Below are 16,814 nucleotides of genomic sequence, written 5' to 3'. Positions count from 1 at the left end.
ATTAATCGACGAGCACTGTGCAGTTTTTTAGACCAAAGGTCAGCACTCGTATGAAAGCAGAACGTGAGGCCGGGCTTGCCAGCTTATAGAAGTTGGATGAGCAACGCCACCACAAACTCGACACATAACCAAAAAGCGACCCCCCCAAAATGAACCGTTTTTTAGGGGAGAGCCCAAAACGAACTGGCCCAGCAGCTCTGTGCATTTTGACCCACAATGATGGGCTACGGGCGAGAGCTGGCCCAGCAGCTGACAATACTGGACCGTGAGCCCAAACTGGCTACCCTTAAAACTACTGCAAATTCACTGGAGCCCGTGCTTGCTCTCCTCGTCCACCACGTGGAGGGCACGGCCGCGGCGGCGGCGGCCGCCGTGGAGTCATCAGAGCCGGTCCCCTCTCATCCGTATCGTCCAAGGAGTCGTGGAGCACGTGGCCGCGCCGCCACGCTCCCCCGGGCGGCGCACGACGGCACGCGGCGGCCAGAACCCAACTAAAAAAATACCCCTGCACTGCCCGCCCGTGGGCCGTGGCAGCTCCGCCCCGCACGGCGAACCAGGTCAGGTATACCACTCCGCAATGAACCTCGCCGTCGCCGCTCCCGCCGCCGTGCCGGGCGTGGCGCCGCCTCCCCGCGCCGCGCGCCCGCGGTGCGCGCGCCTACCCCGTCGCGGCGGGGGCCTCCCCGCGCGCGCGGGCACGGGCTCGCCTGCCTCCGCCTCAACCTCGTCGTCGTCGTCGCCCGCGGCGGCGGCACCCGTCTACGCGCCCACGCCGCAGGACCGGCCGCTCCGGACGCCACATAGCGGGTAAGCGCCACGCGTCCCGGGGGCGTCACGTTTTCTAATAGGTCTGGCGGCCATGTTTTCCTAGATTTCTCTTCGCCTAAAATTTATATTGGTCGCGGAAATGCAGCTCTAGATTACTGATGCTGCGACCTCGCATGATTGTGGCCGATTCTGAGCCTCAGCCCACGATTCACGTTCGATCAGCAGCGCTGACATTATCCACAATGCTGAGAACCTGTTATCCTCTCTTCAGCCAGAGATGCATTTTTGTGATACTATCGTTTGCCGTTACCTTAACATCTTCAGTGCTGTTACATGGACACATGGTACCGCCAAGTGGCAAGAGCCAGGAGCCTCAGCTGGAGTACCTAAGTTTAGCGAGGTCATTTTGCAGGTACCACTTTGACGGCACCGCCAGACCTTTCTTTGAGGGATGGTACTTCAAGGTGGCCATACCAGAGTGCAGGCAGAGCTTCTGCTTCATGTACTCCGTTGAGAACCCACTGTTCCGTGACGGGATGAGTGATCTTGACAAGTTGGTACACGGTCCACGCTTTACTGGTGTGGGAGCACAAATCCTTGGCGCGGATGATAAGTACATATGCCAATTCTCTGAGAAATCAAATAACTTTTGGGGAAGTAAGCTTCTTCTTCAGTCTCTCTGTTCTTTCCTACTATTTTATCTTACACTTTTATTCTGAGAAGACATAGAAATAGATTGGCATGTCTCATGAATTTGTAGCATGTATAATAAGGTGCTGAACTGAAGGTTCTTGCAAATTTGCAATGAAGTTCGTCAAATTCAGTTAATGGTACTGTTACAGCCCTATTTTAATGAAACTTGAACTGTGTCCTGGCATTTAGAGATGAAATTTCAATGTTCCATATTCCAATTTAGCCATACACCTGACTAGCCACCGCAAAATCAAAAGTCCTAATGATGGGCATCCCACGATGTATTCTGATGAACAACTTAGCCCACTTTGAACTACTGATTGCTGTGTTCCACTGTGTAACCCAGTTAGTTTATTATGAATCCAGAAAAAAATCTTATTGGATATTGATTATACTTCCTTTGTACATTGGATAAGTAACCACACTGCAGACCACAAGATTCCAATGTAAATATTTGTAAAAACCATTGAGAATTAACCATTTAGAAATATTTGTCCATTGGAAGTTTTGGTCCATGAGTTTTGTTCATCAATCAAACCTAGACTTAGTAGTTGAAAAAGATGTCGCACATCCTCCTGGGTTGAGAGGACAGAGGAGCCGCAATTTTTTTGTGATATGCCTGCAATTCGCTATATCACCATTTCTTTCAATATAAGGTCAACTGCATGCATTTTTGGGAGAAATTGTTCCTTTTTTCATAGGGAATGGTTAACAACTGTGAACTAAAATAAACTGCTGTATATTAAAAGCTATCACAGTGCTAAACAGGTCTTTGTATAAAAATTGGTTCCTTCAGATTTATTTATTAAAGATTAGTGTTGATTTTCTGACTCTCCTGAAATTTTAGTTTTGCATCACTTTTGCTGAATTCCAAACTAATAAGCTGCATTTGGATAGGTAGGCATGAACTAATGCTGGGAAACACTTTCATTCCCAACAAAGACTCAACTCCCCCGCAAGGGGAGGTCCCCCCTCAGGTATATGCTTTATGGCTTCTTATGAAATGCAAGGGCTCACAAGATGGTATGAAGTAGTTATTTTACACTACACACATACAGAGTTACTAAACCACAAAACACATTGGGTGCCATAGCTCAGCTGCTCCATATCTGTTGATCCAGGGGACACATCATTTTTCTTACTGTTGTGCTTCTCTAGCCTTTGTTCATACGTTATTGTCAACGGGCTAGCTCAAGGACTTCTTGGTTAGTCAGCCATGCGGCTGTTAGTTAGGCGCCTGGTTCTTTAGCTAGCACATCACCTGATCCGGCTTGCCCAGCATCCACGTTCGCCACGCTCCGCGCTCGAAGGGGTTTTGCCCGTGTATATGTACAACACTTGAAGAGGAATACAATAGTGCATGGCATTCTCATCTCATTCAGTTATATTTGTCCATATAATTTAAGTTTCTTGTTGCTGAACTGCAATGTCTTCGTTTTTAATAATAGTACTGATATAAACATTTAGTTTGATTTTTGGTATAGTGTGAACTTCTACATACGGAGATATGATTTTATTCATACTTCAGCTTCATTCATGTTATTGTCTTTCAATCATTTCAGAAAATAAGTTGTTTGCTTGTTTAAGAGAAGATACTTTTGGGAACATGCATTGTCGATTTATGGATTGATTCTGTCAATTGAGTATCCCATGTACAAAAGAAAAGTTTCTATGGAAGAAAGGTTTCCGTTGATTTATGCAGTTGTTGCCTTTCAATAGGGTTTAATTAATAATAAATCATTGCTAAGGAATATGGAGTTTCCTGTTCTCCTATTTACCCCTGATATTTGATATGTCTTATGGCTCAATGTTTTATTCTCTCAAAGTTTTGTAACAAGTAAAGGATTCTTACCACTAACGGTTATAGGAGTTCGCAAAGCGTGTTTTGGAAGGGTTCCAAGTCACCCCAATCTGGCATCAGGGTTTTATACGTGATGATGGAAGGCATGTGATATATCATCTTGTAAAATATTTATTTTTTCTCTCTTATTAGATTGCTTACTTAGCACTGTAACAATAGTTACTTATCATTTTTTTGCCCTTTAATATGTGATTGTGGCTCCTCTTTGTTAAAGTTTTGTATTTTACAGAAGTTAGAAGTTTAACTATGCTCCCTGTTAAAGATGATAGTAGTAGTCTACTAGTCTTCTCTATTGATAGTAGTAGTCTACTAGTCTTCTCTATAGGAACTTTAACTAATCCTGTTACAAAGTGCAAGGAAAATTTATAAAATACTAATTCACATATTTTATAGCAATATATCCTAAAATCTATAATAGGTTCTCTTGATCTCGATGTTGCCATGTATAAACTAGCATACTACCTGCAATGATGTTTCGGCCTGCAGAGGAAACACGCTTACTTTATTACATGTCAAGTAAGATTGGGTGAAAATTAGATGTTTCTTTTTCTTTTATTGATTTGGTCCAGTTGTCCCTTGCAGGTCAAAGTATGTGCCGAATGTTCAAACAGCTCGTTGGGAGTACAGCACACGTCCAGTTTATGGGTGGGGTGATGTCAAATCTAAGCAGTTATCCACAGCTGGTTGGCTTGCAGCCTTTCCTTTCTTTGAACCTCATTGGCAAATATGCATGGCTGGTGGCTTGTCCACAGGTTTGTTTTTATACTCAGACAAGAAAGATATTGAGTTACTGATTATTAATTTATTATTTGCTGAGTTCACATCTCATTCATAAAACTACGAATCTACAATGCACGAGGGCACTGTATATTTTTTACTTCTTAACCTGGCATGTGAAAGTTGTGATTTTTGCTAACATGGCTTCGCATCATCCTTTTACCTTTCAATAATGTTTGCAAGAACCCTATTTGCATTTAGCACATATGGATTGCAGCTTGTCCAATCTTATGACATCATATGACTTCTCTTCAATTGAATCCTACTTTTAATCCTCAAGAATTTGAGGTATCTGTCAAGAATTTCTTTTTACCCCAGGTTGTGTCCATTTTCTGTGGGTCATGAAAGTAAAATTGTTTTTTTATGATGTACCCTGTGTTTTACTATTTTCTTTTCCTGCGGAACGGATCTCTCTCTCTCTCTCTCTCATAAAACTGCAATGTATATGGATCAATTAAAGAATTATATGTGTTTATTCTAATGTTTTCATGTGGTGCATCTGGATCGAGAGTTAGTAGAGGATTTAAAATTGTAACATATACATAAATATGTTTTGAACTGTTTTGATAGTGTGCCTTATGGAAAATCACTTCATCTCCTGCTATTTGTTTCTTATAAGTGCTTCCTTGATAAATGTGTTTAACTAGAAATTTCTGAAATAATCTGCAGCATGTCTTATTTTTTTATTCCTTTTAATAACTTCCATCAGTATGGACTAGTGTTAACAACAATGATGTGTCGACTTTTCTTGTCGACTTTTCAGGATGGATAGAATGGGATGGAGAACGGTTTGAATTTGAAAATGCTCCATCTTACTCAGAAAAGAACTGGGGTGGAGGTTTCCCAAGAAAGTGGTATTGGGTGTGTCATCTGTATTCATTGTGACCTCTGATCCTCTGTTAGTTCTGATGCCATAAATGCCTTATAATATTAAATACAATGTTCTGATGTCATAAATGCCTTATAATATTAAATACAATCTTATTATTTGCAGATAAGAAAACATTTAATCCTATAATTTTGGTTTAAAAATTGCAGTAATTTTTAACATTGGTTTTAGTGATAAATTGATATGGAATAATGACTCTACTGCCCGATAGAATTTTCCACAAATTTTTGCAGCTTCTGAAAATTTTCTTTTGGACTAGTCTCTTGTGTGCCAGGCACCAGTCATGATGGTATGATGGTTCTAATCAGTATTAGGTCACTTGATGTCCTGAGTGTTCTAGGTCTCAGTAAGATTCATGTGTCTGTAGTGAAGTTTGCAATTACGCTGTGTTTCTGGTCTGCTATACTCTTGGTGTGTTTTCTGTAAAAAAATGTTATCGATGAAACATATCAAATAACTATGATCCTTCTTTTGCTGACGTGTTCCAGAAGCTATAGCCTTTCACTCCTTTTCCTTGTGAAGTAGATTATTATTCTTTATGCTTTTGTTTGTTGCACAATCTCGTGGATTACCTATGTAGTTAATTGAATAATCTTTGCATCGTTCAGATCCAGTGCAATGTCTTCTCAGGCGCTTCTGGTGAAGTTTCTTTAACTGCTGCTGGTGGATTGAGGAAAATTGGAGTTGGTGATACTTACGAAAGTCCTTCACTGGTATAATACTTTGTGCTTTCAAATTTAACCTGCTGCATACTTCTTGTATGCATAATTTAAGTGTTAAGGGCATGCATCTATGAAAGGGGATTGGTGAGGGATAGAGGAGGCATCAGCCAAGGCTTGCCCATGAGAGAGGGCGATGGCTAAGGGAGGGAGAAGGTGGCAGCAAAGAGAGATGAGGGCAGAAGGGAGCTACCCCCTTAATTCCTGCTTTCCCTTCATTGATAGGTGGCTGTCTATATAGAGAGGATAGTGATCCCTAAGCAATATATTACAATCTTTAATAATCCAGAGGCTACCTAATCTAATACTACCAAACTTTATGGGTAAGTAACTATGCATTAGGATCATGGATCTGCATGCATACTACAGATCATGTGCACAGTGCTTCGGGCCTCCTTGGATCAAGGCTGGACTGGCAGGTCCTTGGGCCATGTCTAGGCCCATAACAATTTATTTAAAAACAAAACCATGATGTCAGCACATGTGAGCGTGAAACATAGATATTTTGTGAAGAAGGGTATCCATGGATCCTCTGGTCATTAAAGAATGTGGAGTATGTTGCAAAACTCTAATAAAATATCATGGACACTTTGTTCAATTACTATATATTGCTGGAACAGTTATGCCACCGGTTAGTAGTTTGATAAGTGCAGGAAAAAAAAGGAAATAAATTCCATGAGGAGTTCCTTACCCTTTCTCTGTTGATTCCTTGATCTTGGTGGATGATCAAGACCCCGACGTGCTAGTCTGTCAGCTGTCCAACATCTATTGTGAGTTGCAGTCCACATGAAGAATTTGCATTTCCCTGGAGCCCAACTCTTCCAGATCTCTTCCCAAGGCTTAAAATAGGTGGCCCCAATAAACAAGGCTTCATAGGCTGATTTAGTGGAATACGAGCCAGAAGCTGAGAATTTTCAAATATGTGTATCTTCCACATCAGGCTGCAGTATCACATTAGAAAGAAGTTCCCAAAGATGCAGGTATTCAACTAGAACAGGCACAGTCAATGCACCTTTTATATCTGAGATCCATCTCCCACCAATGATGGCATCAAAAACTGACCTTTTTCTTGCTCTAACTGTTATACAACTAAACAAGTGTGGCAGGGCCTGTTCCAAGCTCTGATCTAACAACCACCTATCTTTCCAGAAATGAGTGTTTTTCCCATTTCCAACCACTGTCTTAACAGCCATATTAAAGAAAGCTTGGACTTGAGCCTGAGCTTGGATGGGGAAGAAAGCCCAAGCTTTGTTAGGTTCAGTTTTCTGCAGCCACAACCATCTGAGCTTTAGAGCATACCCCAAATTTTGAAGATTAGAAATACCTAAGCCCCCCAGATTCCTTGGTCTGGCCACCTTTGGCCAGGCTAGCAAGCAATGTCCTCCCCTCGCATCTCTTCTCCCTTTCCATAAGAAACCTCTTCTTATCTTATCAATAGCCTTCAATGCCCATGGGGGAAGATCAAGTGCCATGATGATGTAAATCAGCATTGAGGTGAGGACAAATTGAACCAAAATCATTCTTCCAGCTTTAGTAAGTAGGTCAGCCTTCCAGCTTGGGAGTCTGTCTGCAATTTTTTCAATGATGGGCTGAACCTGTTCTTTGGTTAGCTTAAGAGGAGAGAGAGGGACCCCTAGGTACTTGCAAGGGAAGTCAGAAAGCTGGCAAGGCAAAGTTTCCTGTAGAACAGCTCTATCATCCTCGCTGCATCTTATAGGAAGAACACTACTTTTCTGTAAGTTGGTTGTGAGGCCAGAAGCACTTCCAAAAAGCTGCAGGATATCCAACGTGATTTCAATGTCACCTGCTGATGGTCTCAAGAATAAAACAACATCATCCGCATACAAAGAGATCCTGTGTTGCAAAGCTCTTCTGGCGAGTGGTTGCAAGAGTTGTTCATCTGCAGCTTTCTTCACCAAATGGCACAACACATCCATGACTAGAATGAAAAGCATTGGTGACAATGGATCACCTTGCCTTAGTCCGCGTTGATGCTGTATCCTCTCCCCTGGAGAGCCATTTAGAAGCACTTGAGTGGAAGAAGTAGCCAGCAAGCCACTTAAAATATCACACCAAACTGATCCAAAACCCAGATGTTTCAAAACCTCCAAAAGGAAAGGCCATGACACCGAATCAAATGCCTTATTGATGTCCACTATGTGATCAGGTTGGTGAAACAATGGATCACTTACTGGTATCATGTGTGTTCAGCAGGCAATTATGGTTCAGCATTCTCCAATTTTTTGGGCTACATGCCGCTGCTCCACAGCTAGACGATCTGACCTTCGTGGATTGGTGGGTGAAAGCAAGCAGCAGATTTTCTGGTCAAGAAAAGAAAGGCTTTGACTCCATCATTATCTTGGGGGCTTGGCTAATTTGGAAGCATCGGAATTCGTGTCTCTTTGATGGAGGAAGACCTAACTTGGCCCATGTCATCTCGACCTTTAAGGAGGAAGCACATCTTTGGGCAATGGCAGGGGCTAGAGGAGTATCTCATCTCCTTGCCCTAGCTTCTGCATCCTAATCTTGTGGTCTTGTGGTCTGGTCCTACCTAGTTTTTGTTCTTAACATACACCTTAGGTTTTGTATGGTGGGCATGTTACAGCCCCTCCCAATCTTGTAACAGTTTTGTTTTTGGGGGCTCTTTACCCCCCTTTTCATTCTTCTTAATATATTGATGCGCAGTTCTCCTGCGCATTCGAGAAAAAAAAAATTCCTTGATCTAGGATCTAGGTATGTAAAAACTACAGTAGCTATCCATATACTCCCTCCATTTTGTTTTGATAGCTATATTTCACCTTTACACAATGACCAAGAAAAATAACCTTACTTATCATATAATAAATGCAACACATACTTTTTTGTTGGTCCTCCAATGTTTTAACTGGGAACTCTTCATTACTAGTGCTATTTATTGCCATAGCCCATGCAGATAGAAAATATGGCCGTCACTTATTAACATTTGAGTTTTTGAAATATAGCTATCAAAAGAGAATGGAGAGAGTATGAGATACACGGATTGCACCGAAAAAAATGTGGCTTGTGTTGGTAATTCTAGCTTGTTCTCCTTTGAGTCAGTGTCTATTTTGTTTCAATAACCTAAGCTCATGTCGATGTTACGAATGAATGGAGGCTGAAATGTTAGATTATATTGACCAGCCCCAATGGGGATATATATAGTACATGAGCACCCAAATCCTAGAATAGGAAAAGACTAAACTACCCTTAACTATTATATCCTTGACACCCCCTCTCAAATGCAACGTGAATGCAATGACGTTGCATTTGGAGAGTTGATACTAAGCACTAGAGTCAACAAAAAGAAAAAGATACATCCAAAGTCCGAAATGAAAGATGTCGTCGAATCGTGCAACTCTTGAACATGTCGATGTTGATGATCTCCTCCACAAGAAGGTATTGCCTTCACAACCGTACTTCAGCAAATAGTCCAAGTCTTCACAAACCAGTACATCGACTCTTCAACATGAACCTTGCTTTGGAGATTTGGAACTTGACAATAATAGTGAGATGTGTCAAACCAGCCAAAGAGAGGAATGAGAGATCACTGCTGCAAGACGGCAAGCAGGGAGATGACGACAAATAAACGGCCATTGATTATGACATGGAGCAAAACGGCTCCGAAACGGACCAAGAGGGTATTGTCGCACCACAAAGATGATGTGATTAGCTAAATCTGACAGGACTCAGCTAACCATAAAACAAAGAAGATGGCTGTCTGACAACTTGAATATGTGGACACGCACGACATCGACGAACTATATGTGAGCAATTGGACTTGGATTGACACTGACTTAGATGAATATAGCAGAAATATGAGACAAACGTAAATGACTTGATATAGCAGTAGATACTAGCAGCAGCAGACAGATAGCAGCAGGCGTAAGCAAAAAATGAGCAGAGCAGCACAACCGCACACAAACCCCCTGTCTGCATGCAGGAGCCGCAATGGGAGGCTAGGAAGAAGACCCTGGCGGCCAGCAGTGTAGAGAATGAATCCAATACCAGAGGCGTGAAATCTGCAAGGCACAAATGTAGGGCGGGCAACAGGCGAGGGAGCAGACCCACTGCACGAGGACGAGCGACGGGTGGTGCAGTGAAGAAATCCGCTTGGCGGCTGCTGTGGACAAGCGGACGGACGCGCGGGCGACTGCGAGGATGGGGGCGCGACGGCGCGAGAATGGGCGTGGACGGCGCGGACGGCGGGGACGGACGCCGACGGCGCTGACAGGGAGGACGGCGGCTCCGCGACAGGCGGTGCCAATGGCCCGCGTCGGCAGCGGCGGATCTCCCCGCTCCCCACGGCCGACGACGAGCGGGCGCGGCGGCGGGGCGGAGACGAGGCGGCGCGAGGACGGGGATGACCGGATCGACGACAGATGGAGACGACGACGGGCGGATCCAGCGCGGACGACGGAGGAGGCGGGGACGGCCGCAAGAAGGCTGGCGGAGGAGGAGACGACGGGCAGATCCACGCCAACCATGCCGTGACTGTGGCTGAGGAGCCACGACGGCGGCCTCAGCTGCTGCACGACGGCGGCGCAGGGGGAGACCGCGACGGCAGCGAGAGAAGCGGCAGCGGATCCGCGATAGACGGAGACGACGCCGACGAGGAAGGCCACGATGGGCGGCGACGGATGAGATGCTGCTGCTGTTACTATGACGCTAACGGGAAAAAAATGGGTTTGGTGCTAGAGGATTGCCGCCCCCGGGAGGGAAGAATCGATATTCCCGAGGACGGCGCAGCGGGAACGAGGAGGGTGGCGGACCGGATCTAGAACCGCAGCTGTGATACCATGTTACGAATGAATGGAGGCTGAAATGTTAGATTATATTGACCACCCCCAATGGGGATATATATAGTACATGAGAGCACCCAAACCCTAGAATAGGAAAAGACTAAACTACCCTTAACTATTATACCCTTAACAGTCGAGAGTGTCAGCTGACGTGCGATGCATGTTTATCCATGCAAAGGTTGGATCTTTGTTTCCTTTCCTATTTTAGCATCCATAGTGCAGCATGCCGCTCAGTAGTGGGATGGCACGACAACCTTAGGAGGCATAACATGCATGCGTTCGTGGTGTGTGTGGCCACAGCCAAGTTGGTTATCCTATTTATGCAATACAAGGGTTGGAAAAACGTTGTGCTATTGTGGCACAAAAATTCCTTGCATTCCAATGAGTTCTTGTGTTCATTTGTGTGTGTTCTTCATTGCCTAACGTATGTCGCCGGCAGTGAGGATGTCATTTGGTATCAAAGCCTGTCGGTTGTGGGAGCGTGACCAGGCGATCGAGTTGGCCCTGATAGTGTGTCCACAATCAGCGTCGCCCCTGCGGCGGACCTAGGCACCAAAAGCGGTGGTGGCGCGTCCGGAGCCGCAGCAACAATGATGGGGTGAAGCATCTGGCGACGATTGTTGCACGATGGAGCACGGGCTTGTGATCCACCGGGTCATGAAGGAGATCAGCTGCGATTGCAGCTTCCCAACGTTCTCCAAAATTAACTACTATGACTGGGCACTGCAGCATCACGTGCATGTGAACCACCCAGTCGTAGTAGTTGGTTTTGGACAGCGTCGCAAAGCTGCTGCCACCGCCAATCTCCTTCCTTATCCGGTGGATCACGATCCCACGCTCCATCATGCGGCTGTTGTTGCCAAACACTCTCACATCGTTGCCGCAGCACTCGGATGTGTCATCGCCGCTCCTGGGCACCTGCGGTGTGCCGCGGCGGTGAGGCTGATCATGGACGCACCATGAGGGCCCATTTGAGCACCTGGTCGCTCTGCCACAACTGATAGGCTCTAATACCACTTGATGTCCTCATCGACGGCGATGGACGTAGGAGCCAATGATGAACACACACATGAGAATGTACTGTAATGCAAGGAATTTCGGTATCACAACAGCACATTGTTTTTCTAAATAGGAAAAATAACATCATGGCCATAGCCACACACACCACCAATACATGCACAATGCCTCTCGAGCTTGTCGTGCCATCCCACGATTGAGCGGCATGCCGTGCACTGCGGACGCTAATATAGGAAATAGAGACTCAGCCTTTGCATGGGTAAACATGCATCAGGTGTACAGCTGACATGCTTGACATGAGCTCATGTTATTGAAACGATAGACACAACTCAAATGAGAACAAGCTAGGACTACCAACAGCCGGTGGGAAAGACCGCCCCCTACAGTATTGTTTGCAAGAAGAAACCTCACTCTTCAACAAACCAAGAACCCCCTGATCCCTTATAGTGTGATAGTGCAGACTCTGCGGCTACACTGTAACCTAGGCCAGCAGCCATTGCCACCTGGTTCGGCGCCCCGTCACTACTCCTTGGTAGCAGTGCACCGCTCACACAAGTTGGCTGCCACCATCACCATAGGCCGGCGCGCTGCCAGTGAGGGAGGTTTTTTCACCAGCCCTAAAGTTTGCTCCCATGGGGAGTCGAACCAGGCACTGGAGGTGCAACTCATGAGTCACAACGACTAGGCTATGAACCCTTTTGCCACTGCGTGCTCTGACAAACTGTACAAGTAGTCATATCAACCTAGTCATTTACATTTACATTTACATTTTACACATAAATGAGAGAACACACATTAGGCCAATACTTCATACTAACTTCGTACTAGTTAACGATTGACTTTGGAAACCAGTAACTTCTGTTACTCGGCCAGTATATTGTCCATTCTCCATTGAGCTCGTAACTTGACAGTCATTTACTCAGAATAAGTTGCAATCAAAATTATATGTATGGAAAACAATCTGGGTTTAAGATTGTACTTCAGTTGGACTTCTCTACACTTTTGCCAACAGAAACTGTTATGTTTGTCTCTGTATTGATTTGAATTTACGTTTAAAGGTGATCTATTTTTTCATCAATAGGTTTAATTATTGGGAACGTATTGGGTGCAAACCAACCTCTTCATGCAACCGTGCAAACTTCTAATCTGGGCCACAGGATCAACATCCAAGGGGGTGCGCAGGGGGAGTGGGAGGGGGGATTTGCAAAAGTGTGACTAGAGGTGGACGGTTAAATGTAAAATTACCCAATCCCCCATGCCCCTTGGAGGCCCAGATTAAAAGCTTGCACGGTTGTGCGAAGAGATTGGTTTGCACCTGATACGTTCCCTTAATTGTTTCCTGTATGTTTTACTATTTCAATGGACTGTACCAAGAACCTTCGTCTGAAATGTTTCTCTTCTTCTGCATCACATTGACTGTGTTTTACTACTTCAATGGGCTGTACCAAGAACCTTTGTCTGAAATGTTTCTCTTCTTCCACATCACATTGACTGCCTTAATTATTGCAACAACTGTAGCAGCACCTATTGTGTCATTATTATCAGTCTACTAACTTATGTACTTTAGAAAAACTGTCATTTAGTCACTAGTATTTTCTCCTCCAAGTATCGAATGAAATAGCCGCACACATGAAGGCATTTTAGTAAGAGTATAACTTTTCATAAAAACAAAATCATGTGTACCTGTAACCAGGAAACAGAAGACATATCACTCAACTACAATGTATAAGAAATCTTGATTTTATTCTGCAGATTGGAGTGCATTACGAGGGAAATTTTTTTGAATTCGTACCTTGGACTGGGACAGTAAGCTGGGACATCACACCATGGGGTTCCTGGAAGATGTCTGGCGAGAACAAAACTCATCTGGTAACTATAGCATAATAATAGAATCCTGTGCATTTTGCTTGTCTGTGAATAGCTCTGTGAGTTTCCTGGAAGATGTCTGGCGAGAACAAAACTCATCTGGTAACCCCTGTTCCGCTAGGCGCTAGTCGGAATCTAGGCGCTGACCCTCAGCCTAGAGACTAGTCGGGAGTAATCGCGCCTAGGCGGTCCTAGGCGTTTTTCTAGGCATTTCACAAATACACGTGTATACACGTATTACATAAAAAAGCGAAAACAAATAGAAGACTACGTATAGTCTGTATAGAGATGCATAGAAAGGCCCATCAAAAGCAGCCCAGCCCACCTTATCCATCTGCTGTCCTATGCATCTCCCTATTGCTCTGCTTCCAGCCGCACGCCCGCTCCCGCACGAGAAACGCGTGCTCTGCTTCCAGCCGCGAGCCGCTCGCCTCCACCACCGCCGGCCTCCTCCCTGCCGCCTCCACCAGCTCCTCTTCTCCTCCGCCGCCGCCTGATGTCCCTGCCTCCTCCGCCGCCGCTCTCTGCTGCGCCTCATCCCCGGGTCGCCGGATCTGCACGTGGGACCTCACCGGCAGGAGCAACTGAGCAGGGCGACCGGCGCGACCTCACCGGCGGGAGCAGGACGAGCCTCAGGCGGGAGCAGGGAGGCCGGCGCGCCGTCGCAGGCGGAGCCGCCGAGGAGGACGTGCGGGAGTGGCCGTCTACGAGCGGGTGCGGCCGTCTACGCCCGCCTAGGGGTCCGACTACCCCCCTAGGCCAGGCGACGGGCCTCGACTCGCGATTAGTCGCGCGGAATCGCGCCTAGGCGAGCGCCTAGCGGAACAGGGCTGGTAACTATAGCATAATGATACCATCCTGTGAATTTTGCTTGTCTATGAACTGGTTTGGCTGAGATTCTCAATTGACAAGGTGCTCATTTTGCATTCTGGTGTTGCTTTCTTATTCTCCTTAATAAATGCATTCTTTTGCAGGTAGAAATAGAAGGAACCACTACAGAACCAGGCACTACTTTGAGAGCTCCTACTATGGAGGCTGGACTGGTGCCAGCATGCAAAGACACCTGCTATGGAGATCTTAAGCTACAATTGTGGGAAAATAAATATGATGGTGGCAAGGGAAAGGTATGATTGCATTATCATGAAGTTGTCAGCACCTGTTTTCATAGAGCTCTCATTTTAGGTCATTAAGCCGCTGTTTGTTGTTGACATTATACATGACCTTTCAGCTTTTATGCTCTTCGTTTTTCCCCTTCCTGATTTGTTTGGATGTCAAAAAGCAATTTAAACAGGATTCAACCACTGCAATATGAAACTACTCATCCTTTCATGTGTTCATGGTCGGCATTTGAGCATTGTATCTGGAAAGTTTGGCGAATATTTTCATCCTGATTAATAAACTGCATTACCAATGTGTTGAATGGTTTTCTTGCAGTTGATACTTGATGCCACAAGCAACATGGCGGCACTGGAAGTCGGTGGGGGCCCTTGGTTCAGCGGGTGGGAAGGGACAACTGTTGTGAACGAGGTTGTAAATAACATTGTCGGCACCCCAATCGATGTGGAGAGTCTCTTCCCCATCCCAATTCTGAAGCCCCCAGGCCTGTAGGATCAACCAGGAATCTGAAGAATGCTGTGCTGAAGAAGTATCCTTAGTATCAACGCGCACAATTAAACTTTCTCCAGCTCAATAATGATTCATTATTCGCAGCATTCACAGTCCAGAAAGTACCAGAACGATTCAAACATGGAAGTATGAAACATGTTGCTTTTCAGACTAGTTCACTGCAGGGTCCTTGCTCTGGTGGTCCAGTTGGTCACAATTTATTAACTTAGAAAAAAATATGTAGTCCTCTGGCCAGTTGGCCTCGCCCCGAGTCTTGGACCATTCTAACCTTTCCTACCCCGTGCAAGTCTGGTTGGTTGCAGTTGAGTCTGGATGGCAATTGGCAAGTTCATCTTTGGCACTGCTCTGCACGACTTATTTATTGCCTATGCCTACCAGTCCTGTGGATCCTGTGGTCATGGTACTATTGTCATCTGGCATAGTTACAATGTTACATGCACATCAACATCGTTGCTTAGAGTTTCCCTCTTTTTGAAAAACTGGATTCTTTTTCACTGGACTTTCTCTTGGTGGGGGAAGACTTGGAAGAGAGATAGAGACATCCTCTCAATTATGATAGGACAAAATGATAGGGTGGAGTCTAAAGTTGTGGAGCCCCTGTTTTGCTCTTCTTGCGATTGCGATGTGATGCAACATGGACCAAAAGTGTATCAGAATTGTTGTCGTCCCCTTTTTGCCCGTCTCCAAGATGTGACGCAGTATGGAGTTCATAGGGCCTTTGTCCTGCTGGGATACTACGTAATTTGAGTCGCTTGGTTTGAGGCTCTTGCGTGAAGAAATAAACGGGACGGCATGGATTTATAAGGTTCGTTAATGAGTACAACATTATTCTAAAAGTATTACGGAGTTTGAACCGCTCCGTGGTAAAAAGAAGTTGCGAAAAGGACCTCTGCGTGGTAAAACAAGTTGTGAAAAGGAAATATACGTATAAGGTTTGTGAAAATGGGAGAAATATTCAGCTCACATTTTCTTTCGTGCTTCAAATCCTTGGAACACCACACAAAATAGTTATGAGAAAATTCGGATAAATGTGAAGTAGAATATGCTGTAATCTTCGAAATTTCAAGCTTGAATCATAAGTCCAGCAAGAAGAAAAGGGTCAATTTGAATGACAAGAAGAAAATGACAGTTACGACTAGTCTAGATTGTCGGATGTCACACCCTGAAATTCAAAAAATTTCAGGATGTGATTAAAAGCAAAAATAAAAAAACAATTTTATCATAATTTTAAAATTTCCCAATATTTATTTCTCTTTACAGGAATTTAGTATATGAAAATAAAATAATTGGTTGTTTTTCTAAAACTAAATGAGGTTGTTTTGTTGCATTCATGCTGATTGCATCATTTTATTTGTTTGAGTTTTCAATTTAAATTTAAATTTGAATTGAATTGCTTGTTGCTAAATTAGAAAGCTTTTCCTTTCTCTTCCCTCCTCTTTCAGCCCAAACCGGCCCAGTTCTTTTTCTTTTCGGCCCAACCCGGAGCCTCTCTCTCCCCATTCCTTTCTCTCATTTCTTCCCCGCGCAGCCCACTCCCGCCGGCCCATTTCCCGGCCCGGCTCGGCCTTGCCCCATCCCTTCTCCCCTAGCTTGCTCCAACCGCCAGGTGGGGACCGCCTGTCAGGCGTCCCCTTCCTCCCGCACCAGGCTCAGACTCGAGCCGAATCCGGCCACCGCACGCCTCGCGCTGCCTTGGCGCGCACTCCAAGGATCCCCGGCCGCCCCAATTTATAGCGCGCCGCAACCCCCCTTGATCCCTTTTACCCGCAGCCGCCGCCCCT

The 16,814-nt window shown here is 45.1% G+C and overlaps 1 protein-coding gene and 1 long non-coding RNA gene across 2 annotated transcripts; both read left to right on the top strand.

The window, feature by feature from the left end:
• The first annotated feature begins 431 nt into the window (after positions 1 to 431).
• On the top strand, positions 432 to 15,280 carry LOC120655379 (tocopherol cyclase, chloroplastic). Its single transcript, XM_039933146.1, has 10 exons — positions 432 to 807; positions 1,181 to 1,425; positions 2,359 to 2,438; positions 3,329 to 3,405; positions 3,905 to 4,074; positions 4,863 to 4,960; positions 5,597 to 5,701; positions 13,294 to 13,410; positions 14,382 to 14,531; positions 14,842 to 15,280. The coding sequence occupies exons 1-10, from the start codon at positions 578 to 580 to the stop codon at positions 15,013 to 15,015; spliced, it is 1,446 nt and encodes a 481-aa protein (XP_039789080.1). The 5' UTR covers positions 432 to 577; the 3' UTR covers positions 15,016 to 15,280.
• Positions 5,709 to 8,519, top strand: LOC120655380. Its single transcript, XR_005667448.1, has 2 exons — positions 5,709 to 6,425; positions 8,441 to 8,519. It is a non-coding gene; the product is annotated as an uncharacterized LOC120655380 (long non-coding RNA).
• Positions 15,281 to 16,814: the final 1,534 nt, after the last annotated feature.

Source organism: Panicum virgatum, chromosome 1N, assembly GCF_016808335.1.
Source record: "Panicum virgatum strain AP13 chromosome 1N, P.virgatum_v5, whole genome shotgun sequence".
NCBI classification, from domain to species: Eukaryota; Viridiplantae; Streptophyta; class Magnoliopsida; order Poales; family Poaceae; genus Panicum; species Panicum virgatum.
This window is presented reverse-complemented; position numbering and strand designations above follow the sequence as displayed.